This window comes from Schistocerca gregaria, chromosome 4 (assembly GCF_023897955.1).
Source record: "Schistocerca gregaria isolate iqSchGreg1 chromosome 4, iqSchGreg1.2, whole genome shotgun sequence".
NCBI classification, from domain to species: domain Eukaryota; kingdom Metazoa; phylum Arthropoda; class Insecta; order Orthoptera; family Acrididae; genus Schistocerca; species Schistocerca gregaria.
In genome coordinates, this window is record NC_064923.1 from 228,662,684 (window position 1) to 228,688,735 (window position 26,052).

The 26,052-nt window shown below is 40.8% G+C and overlaps 1 protein-coding gene across 1 annotated transcript in view; it reads right to left on the minus strand.

Moving 5' to 3' along the window:
* The window catches only part of LOC126267153 (follicle-stimulating hormone receptor-like), a 1,045,286-nt gene extending 1,029,814 nt beyond the window's left edge, over positions 1-15,472 (minus strand). Inside the window, exon 1 of the mRNA XM_049972091.1 lies at positions 15,416-15,472. Within this exon, the coding sequence (XP_049828048.1) occupies positions 15,416-15,438 (23 nt within the window). The 5' untranslated portion in view covers positions 15,439-15,472. The remainder of the gene's footprint in view (positions 1-15,415) is intronic.
* Between the last annotated feature and the right edge of the window lie 10,580 nt (positions 15,473-26,052).

Consider the following 26,052-nt stretch of genomic DNA (forward strand, 5'->3'; position numbering starts at 1 on the left):
CAAAATTTGTTATAAAAGATCGCTGGACCAGCAAGGAAATACGTGATGGTAAATAGAGCATAGGAAATACATATTACTGTATAAATGAGTCACATCATGCGTGCACCTTGTATTTAATTGTAATTTAGATCTCATTTTCAAATGCCCTCAACGTGTTTTAACGATTTTTATCAAATATGTATGTAATTCCTATTATGATCCGTGAGTGTATTTGCAAGAAGTTGATATGGTTCTGTGTGAAGCACCTGGGTCTCACATACTGGAAATAACGAGATAAGTTGCAAAAGCAATCTCTTCTAATTCGTGGTCGCTTGGTATAATGGAGAAATAGCACATTACAGTCTTCAGGCACGTTTTAATGCAGATAAATGGTTATTGTCAATACTGACTTGTGTGAAATAGCATTTGCGTTATATCTTTATCTCTGATAAGTGTGTTACCTTTTGAGTTTGGCGCAATTATGGCTGGGCCCAGGATGTCCGCAACGAGCGGAGGTGGTGTGTGTATGTGTGTGTGTGGGGGGGGGGGGGGCGGAGGGGGGGGGGGGGGAGAGCAGTGGACGCAGTTGTCTGTAGTGAGAATTCGTTTAGTTTACGAATATGACAAAGGGCCAGGATTTTTATCACCTAAAGTATCGGGAAAACTGCCACTAAAATGACCTGAAAATATCAATAAAATGGAGTAAAAAATTATATAAAACATATGTACAGTCAGTTTAAAATGAACTAGAGAAATAAAAAAGTTTGTAGAGGTTCGAACTTCAAATTAGACAATCAGTTTAAAATCTCTTTCTTTTCTTTCAGCAACTTCATTCTTTGAAGACGTTCGAGGTTGTTGTATTATACTCTTAAGACCCCTATAAATGATCAAGCTCGTTTGTCAGATTCGCTATTTCGTATTGACGGTTTCGTGACATAACAGTACAGAAATACCTTATTCATAAAACAGTAGTCACGAAGTATTTTAAGGCTACGGGGAATGGTTACCAATACTTCTAAAGAATTTCTTGCATTTGCTTTTAGCATCGTGCTTGGTCCGTAGAATGGCCAAAATTAAGAAAGAAATATTTGCTAAAGTAAATATTTCACTTACAACGCATAATTGCTTCTGAATGAACAGACAAACTATTAAAACCCTGTCACAGTTACTTTGTACTTACACCTGAAAACAAAAACGATATACGATTATACGAAAACCTGTTTTTTTTTCTTGGTCCTCTAATAAAAGATCATTAAAACACTACAATGTAGGAACACACACATCGCACGTCGAAGCACCGCAAAGCTTCGATTTTTTAATTTTTTTTTTCACCCTCGCTTGTATGTTGGAAGTAGTATACTGATTTTCTACTTAATTTCTTCCTGAGTAATACACAGCAGAGGAAGACACAGTATCCTTGTCATTTTGGCAACTGTCAGGGCTCTTTTATTTTATCCTTCGTCGCAGTTTCCATGGTTGTAGAAACTCTTAATACAGTGAAAAATACTGTAATAAAACTCTTTCTCGCTAAACATAGGCAGCTATATACCGGCACATCTAACGTTCGCCATCGTTTCAAATCGGCCGTCAATCAAAATTCTCTCAAACACGCCACATACAGTTTATGTTTCACACACAAATCAAACAAAGACGCACACTAGAAAATGCTTTGACAGAATGGTGACATTTGACAGTTTGATCGTTTAAAAGGATCCTCAGAACTATTTCACTGTGTGACAGTATATTCATAAATGGACGTGAAACGCAAACGAAGGCAACATCTGACGGATGTTAATTACAAAATTCTTCAACATTTTCTGAGACAGATGAAATGTTGACTTTGATATTTTCCTTTTGTTTCAAAAACGAAACTATAATATTGACATACGAATACCGTTATTACAAATTGGGTATTAAGTTTGGTACAATTTCAGACAAAACATCTGTACGTATGATTCAGTACCCATACCTGGTTCAAGTTAACGGTAGTAAGTGACGTGGCAGTGAAGCAGATGAACCATCAGTTTATTTACGAGTACGAGTACAGTCTTAAGCAATAGTTTTGTGTATTTTTTAGAGCCGCGCGCATTATTCATTCTTGCCAACATTGAAAGAATGAACTGTTGTGTCATAAATGAAGAGCGCACACAGAAATATTAAAATTTAAGTAAAATCTTAAAGATTATATCATGCTTAAAAAATAAATGTTGTATGGTACCAACACGACGAAAAATGCAAAATTAAACTCAAATTTCTGGAGCCAGAACATTCGGGATTTTACGACTTGTGAACAACGCATAGATCATAAGAAAGATTACAAGTAAACAAAATCCGACGGTTACTAATAAGCTATAATAAAAGCAAATAAAGTTGCCGACCAGCTGAAAGACGGAACTACTACATGTGTATGCGGTCTCATTAAGAAGAATATCCGTGGCGAGAGTTTCGCCTAAGAAATGCTGCCTTATTACAGATCGAAAATATCCCCCTCTTCCCGTTTCTCATGTCGCTAGGTGCGCATATGTTCATAAAACTAAAACAGTTATTAGTGTAACAAAACACTTATCCGACAAAACACACTCGACACAAGCGTACTCATTCAAAATTCAGATAATGGTTAACAACTGTCAGGCGCTAATTTAAAGTAGCATATTGTGTAATACTTACTTTTTCATTTCGTGGAGAGGTCTTGGTTTCTAGTGTGTGGCTGCTGAGCGGTACTTGTCAGAAGAAGTAGGAATTAGTCATCACTGAAACAACTGCCAACCTATTGGATCTAACAATGGGTGATGCTCACTGAGTAAGTGTTGTATAATATTCTTCTTGTTATTAGTTTGATAATCACTACTGCAAATTAGCACCACATTTGGGCAATAATATATCTATAATGAGCTGTCACAAAACTTTGCACTACAGTGCGAGAGTCATGTCGGCAGTGAATTTAGGTGTCAGGTTTTTTCCATAGTCAGTAATGAGTTGCAAGTGAGCAGTGTTGCATGATTGTTGTTTACTGACAATTTTGTGCGTGGTTATGGTTAAATGTATGGTGACAGAGTGAAAAAATAATTGATATTCGTAGGTTTTCCGTGCCGCAAAAACGAATGTAACTCTAAAACGAAAATGGCAGACTTAAAACGCATTACCTGCGGTGAAAAAGCACGCAAAAAAGCGTGGGTCAAACTCATATACATCTATTAAAGATCCCAGTAATTGTATTGGTGGAGAAAATATATACCTGGACAATATACTTCTGCTGGCCTCAAGAGCTCTGATGAAAAGGATAGGACCGTAGCCCCTTTGTCGCTATTTCCGTAGCCGGAAATTGAGTTGAGAAAATCGAGACTGCCGTTTCCCTAAAGAACAAGCGTTAATGAAATCCATAACAACCCGAAGGAAATTATAATTTGAATATTGACGTAGATGGCATTAAGACAACATATCGACTGGACTATCATTACGACCGTGATTAGTTTAGCCTAAAGCAATTAGATGTGCACTTTCTAAGTTGTTTGTGCTTTACGTGCCACGAGTAAAGCATGGCAGCCATAATGGCGTGTTCATATGCCTTCCACTCAGTAATTTTATGAAATTTGACGAACTTGAAAAATTACATATGAATTCCGGATGTCATGGAGCTGCATTTGAGAAATTTTCTTGAAGTTGTGATAAACAATTAGACAGAGATTTGCAGATGACATGGCGATCCTCGCAGAAAATCAAGAGACTCAAATGCTAAATGATCTGAATGAAGCCTGTGCAGCATATGGTATGAAAATTAATAAAAAGAAAACCAAAAGCATGGGCATAGGATTACAGAAAAGAAGAGTGAAAATTAAGTTGGGGTCACAAATCATAGAACGTATAAGAACATTTAAGTATTTGGGAAGTTGGATTAAAGAAGATATGGATTGCTAACAAGATATCAAAGTGAGAATGGCTCTGGCGAAAGAGGCATTTCAAAAGCAGAGTAGACTTCTAAGTAGTTATTTAAACAGGGACTTAAGGAAGTAACTTGTTAAGTGCTTAAGATGGAACGGGCCTTGTATGGAATAGAAATGTGGACTTGGAGAAAGCAGGATGAGAAGAGAATTGAAGCTTGTGAAACATGGATACGGCGTAGACTGGAGAAGATCAGCTGGACTGATAAAGTCAGGAATGACGAATTACTGAGGAGAGTTGGAGAAGAACGGAGAACGCTGCTGACGGTGAAGAACAGGAAACTAAACTGGATATGCCACAATCTTAGAAGAGATTGCCTTCTACTAGAGGCAACTGAAGGTTTCGTTCCGGGAAAGAGAGAGAAGAACATAAGAAGGTTCCACATGCTGGATAATGTCAGCAGACCAGAAGGAGGGTACCAAAGAATGGAGAAGAACGCGGAAGACAGAGAAGCATGGAAGGCTGTGCAATGAAAATCTGCCGCAAGGCAGACAACCCAATGATGATGTGATAAACAAAACTAAGAGTGTAGAAGAACTCGTCAATTTGTATCTTGCGGTGTTAGTGCAAACTAATTGCGCTAAATTGAAATCAATTGTTTCTTGGGCGTTGTTTTGTGCATTAAATGAAAAACAAATTCAACGTTCTTTTTGATGTTTCATTACAGTTGAGTTCAGTCGGGTAGCGGAACAGTTCGGAAACATTCTGAAACTCCCCCCCCCCCCCCCCCACCACCACCACCCACCACCCAAAAAAAAAAAAAAAAAAAAATAACACAAATCAATATGAAAATCGATCTTGCAGCTTGCGATACTGGTTCAAAAGCGGAAAATGCTATCCACACAACAATTTTAATAGCAGAAAAACAATTAATTGAGAGATTACGGTTTGGGACAGGGCCATCAGAAAATGACGTAAATAACGGAAAATATGACATGTGGGAATTTAAAAACAGTTTTACTATAACTACACTGCCAGTTTGTTACAACATTTACAAAGTACTGTGCGCTGTAGAAGATTAATGAGCAGATAACAGTGTCCTCAAACGATTTAAATCGAATGGGCCTATAGGCTTATGATGGCAATGTTTTTCTCCAGCTGACAGGAAAAGCAGCGAGCACTCATGACTGGACCTGGAATAATTGTAGGAAATAACAACGTAGCGAACTCGTATGGAACAGCGTTGTGGCGCTGTCAGCCTTAATGTACTTCAACGCCAGTCGAACGATCACAGTGTCACGCGCTCTTACTTCTCGATGCTGGTAGATTAAGTAACTGAGCAGATTGCACCAACGTGCACTATGACTGGAACACTGTGTGTCCCTTAAACATAAAACCTCAAAGAGCCGAACCCAACGAATTAATATTTATACCATGAGCAGGATTCGAACTATCACAGAAAAGTGAGTTTAGTCACTGCGTATTAGGGTGGGGGCCACAGTTAGCAATTACAAGTAGTTTCGTTAATTGTAGAATATAGCACGTTGGTCTGAATTCGACAGGGACAGTGTGTATGAAAAAAAAGGTACCAAGGCTGGCAAGATTAAACACCGCTAATCACCCAAAATTTATAACTCTTTTATCTCGTTAACCGTTCATGACATCGAAATTAGATGTTCGACGTATGATGGTACGCAGAGGTGCACCTAATTTTGATGTATGTTTAATCCACTTCACTCCTATATCAACGGATAGAGTGGGGCAAGTGTTTTTCCTTTTTTGTTCAATATAATGGTATACTTTCTTTAAAGACAACAGAGAGCTCTTGACAAGATGAGTGCAGTGATGTTATGTTTGTTTCCGTTGACGGCGAGACTTTTCGCAACAATATTCGAAAGGGAAGGTAAAGCTGAAAAGCAAGACGGCCACAGTCAGCTCCTGCTGTCTAAACGGTACTAACGCGCGTATTAAACGAACACAGTATCACTGCACCTGGGAGTAAAGGCGCTTCGTTCGGCTTATCATGAGTTTTGATCGTGGTATTTCACGGGCACATACTGAAATAGCTGACCATACATACACAACTTTCTTGAGATTAATCACTGTGTGATGTGTTTTCCTTAGTCGTCACTGCACTTGTTTACTTTAACATCACCGTATGTTCCTGGTAACGGCCAAGAGAGGCCAAGTGTAGCTATGTCGTGGTCAGATGGTAAGTGTGGGTCCCGTGCCACGCTGCGTCACTGTGCGAAGCCTTACGTTGTTTACTTGTTTCCATTTACGCTGCTCAGCATCATCATGAGAACTTACAAAACATTTAAAACGTTTCCTTACACCGCTAATTGTATGTCATCGGGTCTTCAGCTGTTTCCATATCCTATTTCGACCGAGCGAGGTGGCGCAGTGGTTAGCACACTCGACTCGCATTCGGGAGGACGACGGTTCAATCCCGCGTCCGGCCATCCTGATTTTGGTTTTCCGTGATTTCCCTAAATCTCTCCAGGCAAATACCGGGATTGTTCCTGCGAAAGGGCACGGCAGACTTCCTTCCCTGTCCTTCCGTAATCCGATGAGACCGATGACCTCGCTGCCTCGCTGTTTGGTATCTTCCCCCAAACAACCAACCAACCATTTCGACAACTGACCAAGTCGTCTGTCACATATACTGCATATGATGGTCTCGTGTGTACTTTCTATGTAAGTTCCAACCAGCCTGAGTCACAGTCGATGAGTACCATCAGAAAAGTACTTGGAGTTAAGACAGAGAGACACATAACATCACAACTCACAGAACCCGAAGAAATTACCTCGGTAAGGGGTCAAAGAACTGTGTACAAAATTAATCTATTATCTTCTGTAAATCAAAACTAACATAGTCAAACACACCAAGAATAGCTCATAAACTGTTACGATCTTTGGATTTCACACATGGTTCCTCTACAACTTTGGTCAGAAATAATGAATAACTTCTATTTTAATATAGATAAGTAAATTTTTATTAGTGATATTTCACGACAATTAGTACTTAGAATGCAGCTTGCAAGGAAAAGTATGGTTCTGTCAGTAGCTGATATTATAACTACAGAGGTTATAAATGTGGTCACATATATGCAAAGAACCTAATTATGTACAGCGTGAATGTTCGCGGCATTTGGCTGTAAAATGTATCTAACGCAGTAACTTACCCCAAAAGGTTTGTGTCACAGTTACGCTACATGGTGCTGCCAAGAGACAAACGATAACGAGTGGTCTCGTATCTTCCTGTAGCGTGTAAAGGCAATGACATTTACAGAAAAGATAACAGAAATAAACTAAAACCTTTCCGTTTTGTCAGTGACAACACAGAGTAATGGGTAACATACACTATGTGCTCATTAGTATCCGGACACCCCCAAAAACATACGTTTTTCATATCATGTGCATTGTGCTGCCACCTACTCCCAGCTACTCTATATAAGCAACTTCAGTAGTCATTAGACGTCGTGAGAGAGCAGAATGGGGTGCTCCGCGGAACTCACGGACTTCGAACGTGTTCAGGTGACTGGGAGTCACTTGTGTCATATGTGTGTACACAAGATTTCCACACTCCTAGACATCCTCAGGTCCCCTGTTTCCGATGTGATAGTGAAGTGGAAACGTGAACGGACACGCACAGCACAAAAGCGTACAGGCCGACCTCGTCTTTTGAATGACAGAGACCGCCGGTAACTGAAGAGGGTCGTAATGTGTAATAGACAGCCATGCATCCAGACCATCACACAGGAATCCCAAACTGCATCAGGATCCACTGGAAGTACTATGACAGTTAGGCGGGAGGTGACAAAACATAGATTTCATGGTCGAGCGGCTGCTCATAAGCATAAGCCACACATCACGCCGGTAAATGCCAAACGATGCCTCGCTTGGTGTAAGGAGCGTAAACATTGGACGAATGAACAATGGAAAAAGTGTAGAGTGACGAATCATGGTACACAATGTGGCGATCCGAAGGCAGGACGTGGGTATGGCGAATGCCCGGTGAACGTCATCTGCCAGCGTGTGTAGTGCCAACAGTAAAATTCGGAGAAGGTCGTGTTATGGTGTGGTCGTGTATTTCATGGAAGGGGCTTGGACCCCTTGTTATTTTACGTGGCACTATAACAGCGCAGGCCTACATTGATGTTTTAAGCACCTTTTTGCTTCCCACTGTCGAAGAGCAAGTCGGGGATAGCGGTTACAGCTTTCAACAAGATCGACCACCTGTTCATAATGCACAGCCTGTGGCTGAGTGGTTACGCTACAATAACATCCATGCAATGGACTGGCCTGCACAGAGTCCTGCCCTGAATCCTATAGAACACCGTTGGGATGTCTTGGAACGCCAACTTCGTGACAGGCGACATCGATACCTCGCCTCAGTGCAGCACTACTTAAAGAATGGGCTGCCATTCTCCAAGAAACCTTCTTGCAGCTTACTGAACTTATATGTGCGAGAGTGGAAGCTGTCATCAAGGCTAACGGTCGGCTAACACCATATTGAATCCCTGATGAAGGACGTCACGAACTTGTAAGTTGTTTTCAGCCAGGTGTCCGGATACTTTTGATCACATATTGTATCTAGTGCGCCGGGCACTTTTTTCATTCATTTGAAGCTAATACTAATAAACGATTCTTTTATCAGTATCGAAGAATGCATAGGCAGATGCCTCTATGTAATCCTTTAAACAAAACAAAAAAACGAAAAAAACTTACAGTAAATATCCAGTCGACGCGGTCTGGAATTCTAAAATGTAACTATTTTCTGGATTGTAGAGACATAACTTAGCACTTACCACAAAGTTATTCAGATCAACTTTTAACTGCAGAATTTTGTGAGACAATCTTCTGAGATTATAGGGTAAGATTTCGTAGCGCATATCATGTATCTTACTCCACGTGTTTTAAGAAACCAGAGCCCTTCCTCAGGCTGGCATATGCGTTTGTAGCTTTAGTAACCGTGAATAGTCATTTCATTCGTAATGTTGCGTTGTTATAGGTTTGCTGGTTCCTACCTCCGATGAAATTTTGAAGGTTATACATGGACTTTTTTTCTGAGTATTTTGGTATCAATGACACAGGGTCACAAATGTCTCGTTTCACTTTAATTATAATTCGCTTGATTTTACGCCACGTGTTTGAAGTAAACATCGGTCCTTCCTGACGGAGGTACAAGCGTTCGTAGCTACAGTCATCGTCAATATAATTTTTTCACTTGTGATACTGTGTTGTTATAGAAAGTAGTGAACGTTTTTCACTTCGGTGATATACAGGATGGACCTGAATACCGAAAAGACTTTCCTATTGTTCAAGGATATTTTCTGGCTATTTTGGTGTCAGGGATCCAAGATCGCCAGCCCCTCGTTGCGGTATAATTACATTTCGTTTTATTTCTTAGCTCAGTTTATCTTTGATTCTGTAGTGCGATGAAAACATTTGAAAATGGTGGAAGTATCTACTGCAAGTTCTGTGCGTCTCATTTGGAAACTAACTTGTTCCGTTTCGTTCATTGCGGTATTAGTTAGCTATACGTTAACAGTGATATATAACTTCAGGAGCATATTGTCTGATGACTGGTTTACAGATATGCTTCTCATGTTATCGTTCGATGAACGCAGTGGAGCAGTGGGACAAAGACGCGATTCTGAGCTGTTTCCGCAGTCACAGCAACCGTATCACCGTATTTTGGTTGTAGAATCACGCTGCGTTTTGTTTTGTCCGTTTTGGAGATTGCACGTTACAGACAGTTCACCGTTTATCAAAAGGTTTTTCAGTGACCTCTAGCAATCACAATTTTTTGTTCACTTGTTTAAATTATTCAGTCCTGCAATATGTTTGGAGACGTACCATATATCAAAAATGGCAATGGACAAGCATGTAACATAAAAAGAGGTAGATATTTAAGTAGTTGTATTATGTCTTGGCATGTTATGTAGCTTCTCTGTTCGTTTGAAATGGCTGCCTTTTTTGTGGTGCATTCACTGTAACCCATTGCTGCGCATAACTGGCTCTATTTATTTACTAAAGAACACATGTATCACATTATTTATCTGAAATTAACTTCAGTAATGCGTTGAAAATGAGCCGGAAGAATACAGTCGTTTCAGATGAGCATCACATGCCAAGGCAGAATACTGATACTTTAAGATCTTTGTGTATTTATCTTAACCGTTTTTTGTATTGCCATTTTTGCCTGATGAGGTGGTTATACACAGAGACATGTTGTAAGACACAATAATTTGAAAGGGAAAGAAAAATAGAGTTTTAGGGGCAGTTTCGTAAAAGATGTTTATAAATTTTAAACAGTCACATATGGATTTAAATTGTCACGTGTAGCGAAATGAGTTGTGAAATGATTTTGCCTAGAAGCAGATAAATATAACATCCGAAAATTTAACTTGTCGGAAGATGGATCGGTGTCCAGTACGAACTGCTTAAATGAAGTCACTTTCCGCTTACAGCACTGAAAATTGTGTGTTGCCAAAACTTCCTGGCGCACTACGTTGCTGGACAGCTGAACGACGTTGGTGAATTTGTGTAATTTTTTTTTAGTTAATTTTAAACCGTGGGCAATCACAACTAAAATACTTTTACGTAGGTTACGAAAACTTCGGGCAGAAAGATATAGATGTTAAAATGAATAACACAGATGAATACATAACTGATTAATGAACTTTCAGCCAGCTACATGTTCACCAGTGTTACTGATTTTAAAATCTATATTTTAATTCTTGAAGTATCCGAAAAATTTGTTTTTCTTTTAAATTACGTCTTTGAGTGTACGCTACAAATTAGTGAGTTTAACTACACAATTGAGTGTATGTCACCGATCGACAGTAGACATAGATTGTAACGGGCCTGATAGTGTCGGCCACAGAAAACGCCGCCAGCCGATGGCCAAACCACAGGAGAAGTTGCTACAGGACTCGGCTACGTCGGTGATGCTTCATTAAAGTGCACTGGTAAAGAAAAATAAATGTTTGTTTTAAATACTGTATATGTCGTGAGCTCGTAGAAGAGTCTGTGTATGGTCATCTGCCCAGTTATTCACAGATTTTAACGTTTTACTTTTGATTACAACAGAAAGTTTTGTAATTTAATGTGTGTGATGTACTGTAACGAATACAAAAGAATTGAAAGAGTACAAAAAAACTTGTCAATAGTTAATAATTACAGTATACAACAAGAGAGAATCTGTGTTGGAAAACTTTAAAGTTTTCTTAGATAAAGGATTGTAAAATCATTAATGAATATCTCTGCAGGCGTGATTTATCCAAACTCAGGTGAGTAGTGAAATGATTTGGCCTAGATGCAAGTACTTTCAGCTAAACATCGGAAGTAAATAACCTAGTTTACACGCACACTTCTCTTGACTTGTACGAGTATATTGGCGAAGCCTCCATTCAGTAATATACTCTTATTTCTGGCACAATGTCTGCACTTTTTGCTTGGTTTCTTTATCCGGTTTTTGTAGAATCACTATGGGCCCCACGGCCACTGCAATATGCTGCATGTATCTGATTGTTGACACTCGTAAATAATGCGCTAGTTATAACCTCCTGAAGAAGTGCACTAAAGTGCCTGAAGTCGGTTAAGGGAATAAAATGTCTTTTATGCAACTGGTTGCTGATTATTTCGATATACAGGGTGTTCGGAAATTTCCATTACAAACTTTCGGGACTTTAATAGGAACCCATATCCGGAAACGTACAGTTTCAGCTCAGATGTGTAACGCGTCCACGTCTGCTGAGGGAAAAAAAATGGTTCAAATGGCTCTGAGCACTACGGGACTTAACCTCTGAGGTCATCAGTCCCCTAGAACTTAGAACTACTTAAACCTAACTAACCTAAAGACATCACACACATCCATGCCCCAGGCAGGATTAGAACCTGCGACCATAGCGTGCTGAGGGAAAGAAAGAAGTCTCGACGCTGATTGTCGTGGTATCCAATGGGGGGTACTACGTCATACAATGAACTGATGACACCTATCGTCTGCGATGCTAAGAAATTCCTGTAGAGACAGAGGAAGATCTGCTGGCACTAGAAATTTAAGAGATTGATGGTTGGATGGAGTGTATGTACCAGAACATGCTTCGTCTATACAATGTCCACAACAACGTTGGTGGTCGCCACGTCGAGCGTAATGTATCAGTATTGTTCAGCACGTGAAGTGTGCTGGGTTCTTTTTTTGTTTTAGACTAATGTAAACATGTAATGTTTAAGTGTTAATACAAACAAATGTGCTTAATTGAGAAATGGATGTTTCGTCGTGTTTCCTCTCCAAATGTTATCTAATAACTGTACAGCGCCACACCAAATTCAGTTCCTCAGACAGAAGTAGATAAGTTAAACATCTGAACCGAAACCATCGTAGAACAGAAATTCTATGTTTTTGGAGATGGGTTTCCATCCAAAATATTATGTACTCACTCTCCTCGGCAAGTCCTAGAAGTACATAACGGAAGTTCCGAACCCCAGCAACCAGTCGCGTAAAAGAAACTTTATTTCCCTAACGTTCTTCAGAAGGTTGTAACTAGCGCATCACTTGCGAGTATTAACAATAACATCTTTGCAGCACATTAATGTAGTCGTGTGGGTCACAGTACCTGCACAAAAATGGTATAAAGAAGCCAAACAACAAATGCAGCCATCATGCTAGAACTATATTATTGATTGTAGACTTCGTCAATATTTTCGTAAAAGTGACGAGATACAAATGTAGAATCTAGGCAAACTCATTTCACAACTCATTTAAGTTTATATAAATCACTCCTTCAGAGTTATTCATCAAGTTTCACAATCCCTCTCGTAACAAAATTTTCTGTGTCGTATATTGTAAATATTAAGTCTTCAGATTCAAGTTGTTTTTGTACTCTTTGTAGCAAATCTCACACAGTAAATTGCGAAACCTTCCACCGCAATCAAAGACAAAACATTAAAAACTGTGAATAGTTCGGTATATAGACATAGACTAACTCATTTATGATATCACGACATACGATACGGTTAAAATAAACACGTGATTTTCTTTTTTCAATGCTATGTAATGAAATATCAGTGACGCAGATGAATCCAGTGCCATTTTTACCTGTGGTACGGCCAGTGGCTGGAGGGTTTTCCGCGGCAGGCGCTATCAGGCCCGTTAAAAACGATGTCTCCTCTGCTCTCGATCGGTGATGTCACACATTAAATACAGACGCAACTGTGTAATTAAATTTACTACTTTGAAGCTAACATATCACAGCAGTCACTTAAGGAAAATATAGATTACGAAACTTTCAAGTAGTAAAATACAGATGTTAAAACGAATAAAACTGATGAACATATATCTGAATGCTCGCTCTTTAACCACCTGCAGGTTGATCAGTTTTATTCAGTTACCATCTGTATTTTACTGCTTGAAAGTTTCGTAAACTATGTGTGAGTGTGGTTTCCCTTACTTTAAAATTAACGTTAAAAAAAATAACACAAATTCGCCCAACGCCAGTCAACTCTCCAGGAACGTGGTGCGACAGAAAGCTCTGGCACACTCCAAGTTTCATAGCTGCAAGAGGAAAGTGACATCATTTAAGCAGCTAATAACGGCAGCGAACCCCTATTACAGCAAGTTAAGGTGTCGGATGTTGCTGAGTCATATTTTCTGACTGTTTTGCTACGAGTGACCAGTGGTATCCGGTGGGTCGAAACATTGCAATAACTTAACTGTGATTTATTCGGTTTGTTCCCCCAATTACCTATGTTTCTGTTAAAAATCTCTCTCAACAGTGAAAAACAATTTAAACCTGTACTGACAGCAATTCGACCAGGACTGTTTGTTAAAATTTATGAACAGCTATTTAGAAGCCGCCGCCAGAAACACTCTTTTCCTTTACTTTGTTAAATTATTTAATGCAACACGTCTTGCAGTATAACCACACGTGTCCGAAGTGCATGTATTCGAATTGCTGAAGGGGACAAAATACTGTAACTTGAGTAAGGTAAAATTCATTAATAATTAATTGAAATATCTTTGGAGCAGCAAAGGCAGAGAATTTCTACATATTTCCACAGACAAAACGAATTTAATACAGGTAAAAGATCAGCGATAAGGAGTTTTCTCCTCCATTTACCTTAATACTGCGAGAGCCTTTGAGGGCCCTTTAAGGGGGAATTTCAACACTTTAAAAATCTCATAAAGTGCAAAGTTTCCACGAAGTGTAACTAAATTTGGCACAGTTGTTAAGAAATGTTATATGCGTAGACACGTGTTTTCATGTTTGTTGAATTAATACGTTTCCATTTATAAAGAACTGAAATTTTTTCAACAGAGTCAGTACATATGCTCTTTTTTTTAAAACATCTATTAGTACGAAATTAATGCATTTTTGTTCAAAGTTTGATATACCATTATTACAGATAATGGTGGAACAGAATTTTCATATCTTGTTTCGATGGATTTTTACAACTCTCCAGGTATCTGTGAAATAAAAAATGCAGCCAATTGTAGGGCCTTTCTCTTACATAAATGCCTTAGAACTGTATGAAATAAAAATTCTTTCCACATAATATTTTACCATACTGTAGAGTAGTTGCATGCCAAATTTAAGTACTCCAGAGGCAGTGATTTGTGAGGAAAAGGTACACGTAGTTTCCAACATGGAACTCACGGGAAACCTCAAAGATTTGACACCATTTGTATAAAACCTTGCTTCTGTAAGTGAACTATTGCAAACCCAATGCATGTTCATCTTCCTCCTCAAGCAGTCTTTCAATTGTTTGTCTTCTTCTGTTAACCTAATTTTCAACCTAAACAGCAATGCACTAATTACACTGTAATTACTGCACTGCTGTAGATCCCACACACAGCTTTCGTAACCTTTGCAATCACTTGTAAACACCATAAACCAAGGGATATAACATTAGTGGCAGCGATGCTGTTCCACGGTGTTCTTGATGTACTACACAAATATTCCCTGCGTGATGACGGCGTAAAACTAGAAGAAAACGCAGCAGGAATAAATAACTCGAGAACGTATTGAACAAGAAATGAGCATGGTCCCATGCGAGTTTTCGCTAGTTATTATTTTTCTTGCGCATAAAAGTAGAATTGGAACGTCATATTCAAGAATTGAAACTTCACTAGCATGTAGAAAGTGAAGAGCCAATAAGATTTTTTTGACGAGTTTGGTCGCTTACAAGTACGTTCCTCCACTTCACTACCATGTAGAAAGTGAAGAGCCAATAAGATTTTTTTTCAAGTACGTTCCTCCGTAATAATGAGTGAAGGGAGTAAGTCACAGTTATTATTATTATTATTGTGGACTGCGGAAAAAGGATTAAATAGGGACCACTTAGAACCAACGTAGCGAATACGCGCCAAAATTTGCAATCCATTGTCGCTACATTCCAGCAAATTAAAAGCGTATAACACTACAATTTCTTAAGCAATGAAATTTTGTCGGTGTAATTGGGTCACCCCGGTATTTTTCATTTTTTATGGGCCTCGAGTCCTGCCTGCGGTCGGTGCGCGGCCGCTGTGGCGTTGGCGTCGGCGTCTTACCTGAGGGCGGCGCAGGCGACCATGGCAGCGCGTCGGGTGTCGGGCCGAGCTGCGTCGACGCTACTGGCTGGCTGGCGGCGCCCTGCGCCCTCACGCGCTGCCCTACGCCCCCTCCCCCCCCCCCCCCCAACCCCTCGCCCCCCACCCTGTACCCTCTGCACAGCGACGCCGACGCCGACGCCGAGCGCCGCTGCCACCCCGCTGCGTCCCGCCGCTGGCAGGCAGACGCAGCGAGGCTGTCCATTGTTAAAGCCACGTTCCGGACGGCAACTCGGCGCCACGGCCGCCTGCCTGACTCTCTGCCCCTGCGCTTCTTGTGTGCCGGCTGTATTCTCCGCCGGCTACTTTGGAACTCTCGCCAAGTCTTAACTGCCGCTTCCGACTGAACGCCGGTCGACACCCAACCATTACTGTGTGGCGATTGTCCAGTGAGAACAGACACGCCTGTAACTTGCTGAGACTAGAGGGTGTGTTAAGGAAATTGCTTCCTGTTATTACGTCCGCCATCTTTCTCACCACAGCTGGCACTAATGCTATGTTAATAAAAACTCTACATCTACGCACACCCAGGCAAACCATTTTCAAGTGCATAACAGAGGGTACTTAGCATTGTACCATATGTTAGCTATACCACTGGCCATTAAAATTGCTACACCAAGAAGAAATGCAAATGATACGTGGGTATTTATTGGACAAATATATTATACTAGAACTCACATGTGATTACATTTTCACACAATTTAGGTGCATAGATCCTGAGAAATCAGTACCCAGAACAACCACTTCTGGCCGTAATAACGGCCTTGATACGCCTGGGCATTGAGTCAAACAGAGCTTGGATGGCGTTACAGGTACAACTGCCCATGCAGCTTCAACACGATATCACAGTTCATCAAGAGTAGTGACTGGCGTATTGTGACAAGCCAGTTGCTCGGCCACCATTGACCAGACGTTTTCAGTTGGTGAGATCTGGAGTATGTGCTGACCAGGGCACCAGTCGTTCATTTTCTGTATCCAGAAAGGTCTGTACAGGACCTATAACATGCGGTCGTGCATTATCCTGCTGAAATGTAGGGTTTCGCAGGAATCGAATGAAGGGTAGAGCCACGGGTCGTAACACATCTGAAATGCAACGTCCACTGTTCAACGTGCCGTCAATGCGAACAAGGGGTGACCGAGACGTGTAACCAATGGCACCCCATACCATCTCGCCGGGTGCTGCTGTAAACGTCGTCCAACTGTTCGTGTAGATGGTTGTTGTCTTCCAAACGTTCCCGTCTGTTGTCTCAGGGATCGAGACGTAGCTGCACGATCCGTTACAGCCATGCGGATAAGATGCCTGTCATCTAGACTGCTAGTGATACGAGACCGTTGGGATCTAGCACGGCATTCCGTATTACTTTCCTGAACCCACCGATTCCATATTCTGCTAACAGTCATTGGATCTCGACGAACGCGAGCAGCAATGTCGCCGTACGATAAACCACAATCGCGATAGGCTACAATCCGACCTTTATCAACGTCGGAAACGTCATGGTACGTATTTTTCCTCCTTACAAGAGGCATCACAACAACGTTTCACAGGCAACGCCGGTCAATTGCTCTTTGTGCATGAGAAATCGATTGGAAACTTTCCTCATGTCAGCACGCTGTAGGTGTCGCCACCGGCGCCAACCCTTGTGTGAATGCTCAGAAAAGCTAATCATTAGCGTATCACAGCATCTTCTTCCTGTCGGTCGAATTTCGAGTCTGTAGGCGGCATGTTCGTGGTGTAGCAACTTTAATGGCCAGTAGTGTAGTTACATGTTCCGTACATCATTTGAACGACTTTTTGATAGAAATATGTGGGACTAGTCAGTTTACAGGAAATGTATAGGCTATTGTTAACGTTAATGAACACATTATTATATTAGTCCTACTCATGCAACTACGGTTTTTGTGTAATGGCTACAAGTACTTAATTAGAAATTTGTCACTGTAACACAATGATTTGTCCAGGAGAAATTCTTTTAAGTTACAGGTAAAACCACCTTCGCTACCTGTCAGACATGTATGTTATTGGACAAATGATCAGAAATTTTTGTTGCTGCGTATTGAACATTTGTAACAATGTAATCTATTGTAGAGTCATACCTATTATGTATTTATACAGCTCTTTGTAATTATAGAACGTATTATTTATTTTCATTCCGTTGCTTGTGCATACGTTGATCATAATCTCACCATTGCCATTTAGAAATTCTTTGTTAAATCCTTATTTCATGAAGACTTTGTAAATGATAATGGTGGGACTGTTATCAACTTATGCTCAGGCAACGAACTGAGAGTAAATAATATCTTCTAAGACTAGAAAGAGCAGTACAAATACACTTTTCAGAACACATGTGGTCATAAATATACAGTAGATTACATTGTTGCAAACAGGAACGTCCATCCTCAATCACTGCTAGGTGTTAGGACTTTAAATTCTCTCGAAATAGGGAATGGCCACAGTCTATTCACGGTGAAAATCAGATTAGATACAGGAATTAACGAGACTGCTAATGAATGAACCTACAAAATTTTTATATCAGAAACGATTAGCAGAGAAAATAAAGGAAGAACCCATTAATGCAGAGGGTAACGTAGATCAGGCTTGCGAGGAAACCAAAGAAAGTATTGAAGTAGTAGCTCAGGAAGCACTAGGTACACGCACTACAAGGGAAGACACGAAAACAAATAGAGCACAATGATTTTGCAAAGAGATGTAAGAAATCTGTAAAAGAAAGAGGTCTGCCTATCTGAAATATAAAACACTCAAAACACAAGAGTGTTATCATGATCACAAGAACTTGTAATGATACAAAATCATTATTGAATCGTTTTAATAAAGAAACACGGGGAAACTTTTTTTAAATTTTAGAACATGGCTTCTATCAGTTGCAGATTCAAATTTCAGGAATGATACGATAGCAGAGGAAAGGATTATATAGGAATTTTGAAAGTGAACAACATAAATGAGGAGTCATGGATCAAATATTTAAAAGAGTAGTACAAAGGTAAAAATATCAGCAGAAAAGGAAGAGAGATAAGTATACAAGCAAATGTTGATGTAACTGTTTTACATGCAGAAGTGGAAAAAGATGTAAGTCTAAAAAAAGGAAGTCTCCTGGCAAAGACAGGATTCCCAATGAATAACTGAAGTATGGAGGACATCAACTAACTGAGCAATTAACCAAGTTTGTTAGAAATGTTATAACTGCAAATGAAAGACCAAACGAGAGAAGTAGCTATTACAACCCGCGTGTAGAAAAAAGGAGATATGAAAAACTCATCGAACTACAAGGAGATACATTTACTCACTTCGGTTCTTAAACTCATAACAAAAATAATAGGTGATAAAATAAAAAGCATTCACCATTGCAGAAAAGCAGTAGGGTTTTAGATACGGTATGTCATGTACAGATGCAGTATTCATTCTCAGACAGGTTTATAAAAGTGCATTGAATACAACAGACAAGCTTACGTTTGTTTTATCGAGTTGTAGAAGGGTTTTGATTGGATTCAGTTAACACAAGTTTTAAACATGCTCTACTATAGGAGGATTCCTTCCAACTTAATAAAAACAATTGAAGACATATATTCCAACAACTACATCCATGGAGAAATTAGTTCCAGGTTACCTAGCTGAAAAGCAGCATCCCGCTACTTTACCATATTGTCACGGAAGAGGTGATTAAGAACGTATTGACTGGTAGTAGTTATAGAATGGGGGACTAAGAAATAAAAATCATTTCTTATCCTGAGGATGCAGTTTTACTGCATCATCCTGCTGAAATGTAGGGTTTCGCAGGGATCGAATGAAGGGTAGAGCCATGTGTCGTAACACATCTGAAATGTAACGTCCACTGTTCAAAGTGGCGTCAATGCGAACAAGAGGTGACCGAGACGTGTAACCAATGGCACCCTATACCATCACTCCAGATGGTGAAGACGAATACACGCTTCCACCGGAATGTAGGCAAACACAGATGCGACCAGCATGATACTGTAAACAGAACCTGGATTCAACCCGAAAAAATGACGTTTTGCCATACGTGCAACCAGGTGTGTCGTTGAGTACACCATCGCAGGCGCTCCTGTCTGTGATGCAGCGTCAACGGTAACCGCAGCCATGGTCTCCGAGCTCATAGTCCATGCTGCAGCAAACGTCGTCAAACTGTTCGTGCAGATGATTGTTGTCTTGCAAACGCCCCATCTGTTGACTCAGGGATCGCGATGTCGCTGCACGATCCGTTACAGCCATGCGGATAAGATGCCTGTCATCTCGACTGTTAGTGATACGAGGCCGTTGGGATCCAGCACGGCGTTCCGTATTACCCACCTGAACCCACCGATTCCACATTCTGCTAACAGTCATTGGATCTCGACCAAAGCGAGCAGCAATGTCGCGATACGATAAACCGCAATCGCGATAGGCTACAATCCGACTTTTATCGAAGTCGGAAACGTGATGGTACGCATTTCTCCTCCTTACACGAGGCGTCACAACAACGTTTCACCAGGCAACGCCGGTCAACTGCTGTTTGTGTATGAGAAATCGGTTGGAAACTTTCTTCATGCCGGCACGTTGTAGGTGTCGCCACCGGCGCCAACCTTGTGTGAATGCTCTGAAAAGCTAATCATTTGCATACCACAGCATGTTCGTTCTGTCGGTTAAATTTCGCGTCTGTAGCACGTCATCTTCGTGGTGTACCTATTTTAATGGCCATTAGTGTATGAAGAAAGGCACGTATCATATTGGATAATTTTCGGACGTCACTTCACTGTGAAATTAGCGCCAGTTGTATGAGCCGAGGTGAGGTCGCCGGCAGTGATGGACTTTGTCATCACGCTGCCCATCTGCTCTCCTGCCTCAATCATTCTTGACGAGAAGATCGCCTGAAGACTCTGAAGAGAATAACTCCTCTGAAGGAGATATCCGGAATGCCTAAGGCCAAATGCAAAGACACTTTTGCTCTCCACTCCTTTGCGCAGTGAAACCGTCTCAGAATTGCAGTTTAAGCCAATCTGAAGCCATGCCTCTTATTCTCCCAGTCAGAATCTGCTATCAAACTTACAGCTCTGCTTTAAAGTGGTTTAACAACTGAAAATGTCATATTCTCTTTTCTCTGTGACTTACTGGATGCATTAAACAAAAGGCTTCGAACGCTAGGCATATTTTTTGATTAAACTAAGGCGTTTGATTCTGTTGACCATAAAATATTGCTCATGAAGTTGGACCATTACGGAATATGGGGAGTAGCTCACAACTGGTTCACCTCTTACTTTAACAACAGACAGCAAAAGGTCATTATTCACAGTGTTGAGAATGGTTGTGATGTGGGGGTCTGAGTGGCGCACGGTCAAATTGGGGCGGTACTCCAGGGATCAGTGTTAGGCCACTCTTGTTCCTTCTTTATGTAAATTATATGGCCTCTAATATTATAGGCAATTCTAAAATATTTCTAGAATTTGTGCTTGGGTAGCTCAGTTGGTAGAGCACTTGCCCGCGAAAGGCAAAGGTCCCGAGTTCGAGTCTCTGTCCGGCACACAGTTTTAATCTACCAGGAAGTTTCTAAAATAGTTCTGTTTTGTGCCCGTCTTCTGCTCTGTTTCTGGTTACAGAAAATGTTCTACTGCTGTCCTGACCAGCACATTCTCCAGATCTCTCACCAATTGACAACGTCTGGTCAACGGTGGCCGAGCAACTGGCTTCTCACAATACACCAGTCACTACTCTTGATGAACTGTGGTATCGTGTTGAAGCTGCATGGGCAGCTGTACCTGTAGACGCCATTCATCTCTGTTTGACTCAATGCCCAGGCGTATCAATGCCGTTATTACGGCCAGAGGTGGTTGTTCTGGCTACTGATTTCTCAGTATCTATGAACCCAAATTGCCTGAAAATGTAATCACATTTCTAGGTGATCAGATAGATAGTTAACTGTAATGGAAAACCCTCGCTCATGTTCTTGTTTAAAGACTTAATGCTGCCATTTTTACTATTCGAACAGTATCTGACGTAACTGATCGTTCGACTGTTTTGCTTATTGTCATTCGCTTACGTCATATGGTATTATGTTTTGGGGTAACTCTACCCATTCTCGAAGTATATTTTTGGCTTAGAAAGGGGCAGTTCTGGATTACGTTGTGGACGGCCTTAAGTGGCTGAGCGGTTCTAGGCGCTACAGTCTGGAACCGCGCGACCGGGCATGGATGTGTGTGATGTCCTTAAGTTATTTAGGTTTAAGTAGTTCAAAGTTCTAGGGGACTGATGACCTCAGAAGTTATGTCCCATAGTGCTCAGAGCCATTTGAACCATTAAGATGTGTAAGTTCGCGAACCTCTTGTTGATGCCTGTTCGCTAGTCTTGGTATTTTGCCATTGGCCTCTCAATTTTTACATTCTTTATTGTCGTTTATTGTTAACAGTATCAACTTATCCCAAGATTTAGCAGCTTTTATTCAGTTAATACTAGGCAGAAATCTAATCTGCCTTTGGATTACACTTCCATAACTCTTGTGCAGAATGTTTGCAGTATACTCCTGCATCCATTTTCAAAAAGCTACGACACGAATTCAAAAGTCTTTGCAAGAATCCAAGCGTTTGCAAGTCGAAACTGAAGAAGCACTCCTTCTACTCTATTGAGGAGTTACTGGGAAAATCAAGCTGATTCCTATGTCATATTGTTGACTGCGTTTACTGAAACTTATGGTTTGACTTTTTTAGGATAAATAAACATTTTATTTAATCTGTTATTACTTTTGTGTTTTAATTTCATGTACTGACACTTCCAATGACCTTTTAGATTTGCTTCTGAATTTGGTCCTACGGAACTAGACAAGTAAATAAAAAGAAATAAATAAAAAATCTTCTAACAAATTTATTCTAGTATGTTCGAAGCCTCTTTTTGGAAATTTGCTAGTGCCGACCTACGACAAATCGCTGCTACAGAAAGTTGCGAGCGCTGACCTACGTTGTTTCTCTGCTCCCAACGTTGCTAGTGCTGACTAACCAAAAGAGATCCGGCCAAAACTTTCTGAAAATTTCCTTTTGAAATAATTACGATCGTGGCGCACACAGCCCGCCAGCACAGTACAAAGACTTGCCTGTGTCTCCCACGCTCTAGCGAGATATAATCCCTCATACGCTGGGGGTGGTCAAGAGCGTTCAGAGAAGCTCCATATTCATATCCGCCCCTGCGGCGAGATCTGAGGCTGGTCACTGAACTTCTCAGCCCGCAGGCGCCATCCTCCTCAAGCATGGCTAATTTGGTCAAAGGCTTACGCCGCCTTCGGCCACACAGAATGGGCAGAGGGCTTTCCAACTAATGTGGCTCCCAGACTTCTGATGATGTATTGGCACCTAATTATATCTCAAGAATACAGGTACATGAGACACAACTGTGAAAGTAAAGGGTCTTGCGCCCTAGATAACATAGTCACAGTATTTGATAAAAATGTACCTGGGTTACCAAGAAGAGCATCCTAGATGAAATTACTGTTACGCCCCGTACAAAGTCAGCTGGTAGAAGCTGCAGCATAAAATTGTAGTGAGTCGTCTTTTAAACTGGCTGGTAGGAGTCGGATTACTTAGCAGCGAAAATTCAGCTAATAAATTCCTACGACAGCGAAGATCAGGTGCATGCAGAATCCAAAAACTGTGAGAATGGATATGTCCTCTCACGTCTCGTTTCAGTGGTCACTGTAGATGAGGTCGCCTGTTAGGAGTATTTCCATCGATTTCGTGACCACTTTTCCCCAAAAGCAAGCACTCAGCGTTGATCCACTGAGTATCCCAAGCAGATAAAATGTCCATTTCCGCCACGTTTTAGTGTACAACATCTATACCGTCAGAAATATAACACATCCACGCCTTTCATTATTGCAAGTCTCCTTCAGATTATTATCGACTGAAACAAGATCATTGCCACTTGACGTTCTTGAATGGTTTTGGGTATTTTTTCGTATATATTCCCCACGCAAGGAAGGAAGGAAGGCTATAGATTTGCCGTGAGTAATGAAACAGAAACCTCCCTGATATAGCTTCTGACCGTGTTCGTAGAAAAAAATTGAACTGTGAAATCATTTATCTATAAGAATGAAGCGAAATTTCTCCCAAAAACGTTTTGAAAGTGGAGAAAATCCGATACGATTCTAATAAAATGAGTATAAGATATCATACTCGTATTTTTCGAGTGACAAGAAAAACAGAGTATTGACTATTCCCAGAATTTATTAAATATTACTCTCACTCAGACTTAAACAGTTACTGCTATTCACCAAACAAGAACGTCAAGTCCAAAATGGCTCTGGAATACTGTTCTATGACGAATCCTGATACGTAAAATGACGATAGCCAGCAAGCACATGTCAGATTTAAGGTTTTCACGAGGTCTAAATGCTTCAGCAATGAAAATCAATCTACTCCTTCCTCATTGGTCGACACCAATGATTTAATAACGGGCACTATACGATGTATGTGTTTTTTAGCACTTGCTATTAGACCATACGTAACTGGACGTTCGATACACATAAACATGCAAAACAAAGAACTAACTCTCACAGACACTGCAAATACACATTTTTTTCCAGCAATGAAAAAATTTTGGTAGCGTGGTTCAAAGTGCCTTGAATTTAAAATAAGTGACATAGACGAGAAGTCGTAAAAGTAAGTTCTGCAAAAAAGGCATAAGTCTTTATGACAGCAATTTATGAGAGAAGAGCCCCCAAATAGCCCCAACGTGCGATGAAAAAACGCTGTTCTGTGGGGAACGGCGTGTTGTCATCCCACGTTGGCGACGCGTAAACCGTATTTGAGCGATCTTTAGCTTTGGAATTGTCCTCCTGAAACTGTCCACTTTTATGGCAAGGAAGTAGGAAGTGTGTTGTTTAAAGTATATTAGTTGGCCGAAGCATCTCTTTTTCATGAAGCAGACTAAATGTGTTCCGCTTTTCTATCTGTAGCTCACAACATGTGATCAGTATCAAAAACAGTTCACTTAGTAATCACTTACTCCACTGCCTAAAGGAAGTTGCTTTTGACTGATTTTGTGAAATATTAACCCATGATATGAACTACAGGATGGTTATAATTACTGAACCTTCGCTGCTTGAGCCAGTATAGACGAAAAACTATAAGGGGCGAGCATAAAGTTTCCGTTTGTGGGTGCAGCTGTAACGTATCATGACACCAATGCAGGTATATAAGCACCGACATCTAGGTAAGGGATTAAAGTAGCGTTCGTGTTTTTCCCAGGTACGTCCGGCAAATGCGGAAACGTGAACTACGGCAACGTTACTACCGAATCGGTTCAAACAGGTCCAATCTATTATTCTTTTCTTGGCTGCTGAAGGACAAACAGCAGTAGACATCCATTGGGGAATGAAGAATGTATATGGGGCAGCATGTCCGACGAAAACAACAGTTGTGGACAAAGGGTGCTGCTGTTTCATGATGACGTACGTCACCATATCATGAACGTAGTAACGCAGAAATTACGTCAACCCAAGTGGGAGACACTCCAGCACCCATCAAATTGTCCTGATCTCTCCCCATGCGATTATCACGCCAGTAGGACCACGACATGCAACGGCCAGTTCATCATGCTGCAGAATACGGTGTTTTACCGAACGGGTTTCTTGAACCTTGTGCGTCCGTGGGTTATCTGCCTGATGGTTCAAATGGCTCTGAGCACTATTGGACTTAACTTCCTAGACCTACTTAAACCTAACTAACCTAAGGACATCACACACATCCATGCCCGCGGCAGGATTCGAACCTACGACTGTAGCGGTCGCGCGGTTCCAGACCTGCCTGATGGCATAGCGATTCTGAACTGTACGGCCTCCGAAAGCAAACTTTTTGTCACCCGTCGTATTTACAGTTGGACTTTACAGGAATGGTGTTCACACAGCGTGCTTCTAGGTTAGCTTGGTTAGTGTTATCAGTTTCATAACTTTGCACTCAGCGTTGGTGATGCTGCAGCGGCGTTGGGTTGAAGAATTAACATCAATGTACTTGATAACTGTAAAACATCAAAAGATGTTTTAACAACGTAAGCAGTGCTCTGCTCGTGGAATGATGAATTATTCACATAAGAGCAATAGTGGTGGACTTTTTCTCGTTCAAGATGAAATTAACCTGACTCGGAAATTCGATTTGGGTATTTCTCCTGCGAGAGGCCAACGGCCAATTGCGCTGCAAAGTCTTGAATAAGTTACTGCTGCCATGGCTGAGAAGTCTGGCTTTGCGATCATCAAGCAGAGCACGAGCTGTCTCACGGTAGCTGTACGTTTATGACTTCCTGCATGCTGCATCATTGATAATTCCCTCGTTGTTTATATACTGGTATTGAAAATTCTCTTTTGTCTAACTGGATGATTTGATAATGGGTTCAGGTAACCTGAAACTATTCGTATATCACATAAAAAGTGAATCTTGCAAGTTTGGCTGTCTCTGTATCTAGTTGAACATTCATTCCATGGCCCACCGTTCGACAAGTGTTCCGAACAACTGTGAAACGGTATAGTGGATACAGATAGTCATCGCACTGAGCAATGTTTGTAACGAGGAACATATTAGGCTATTAAAATATGTGGAAATCAAAATGTGTT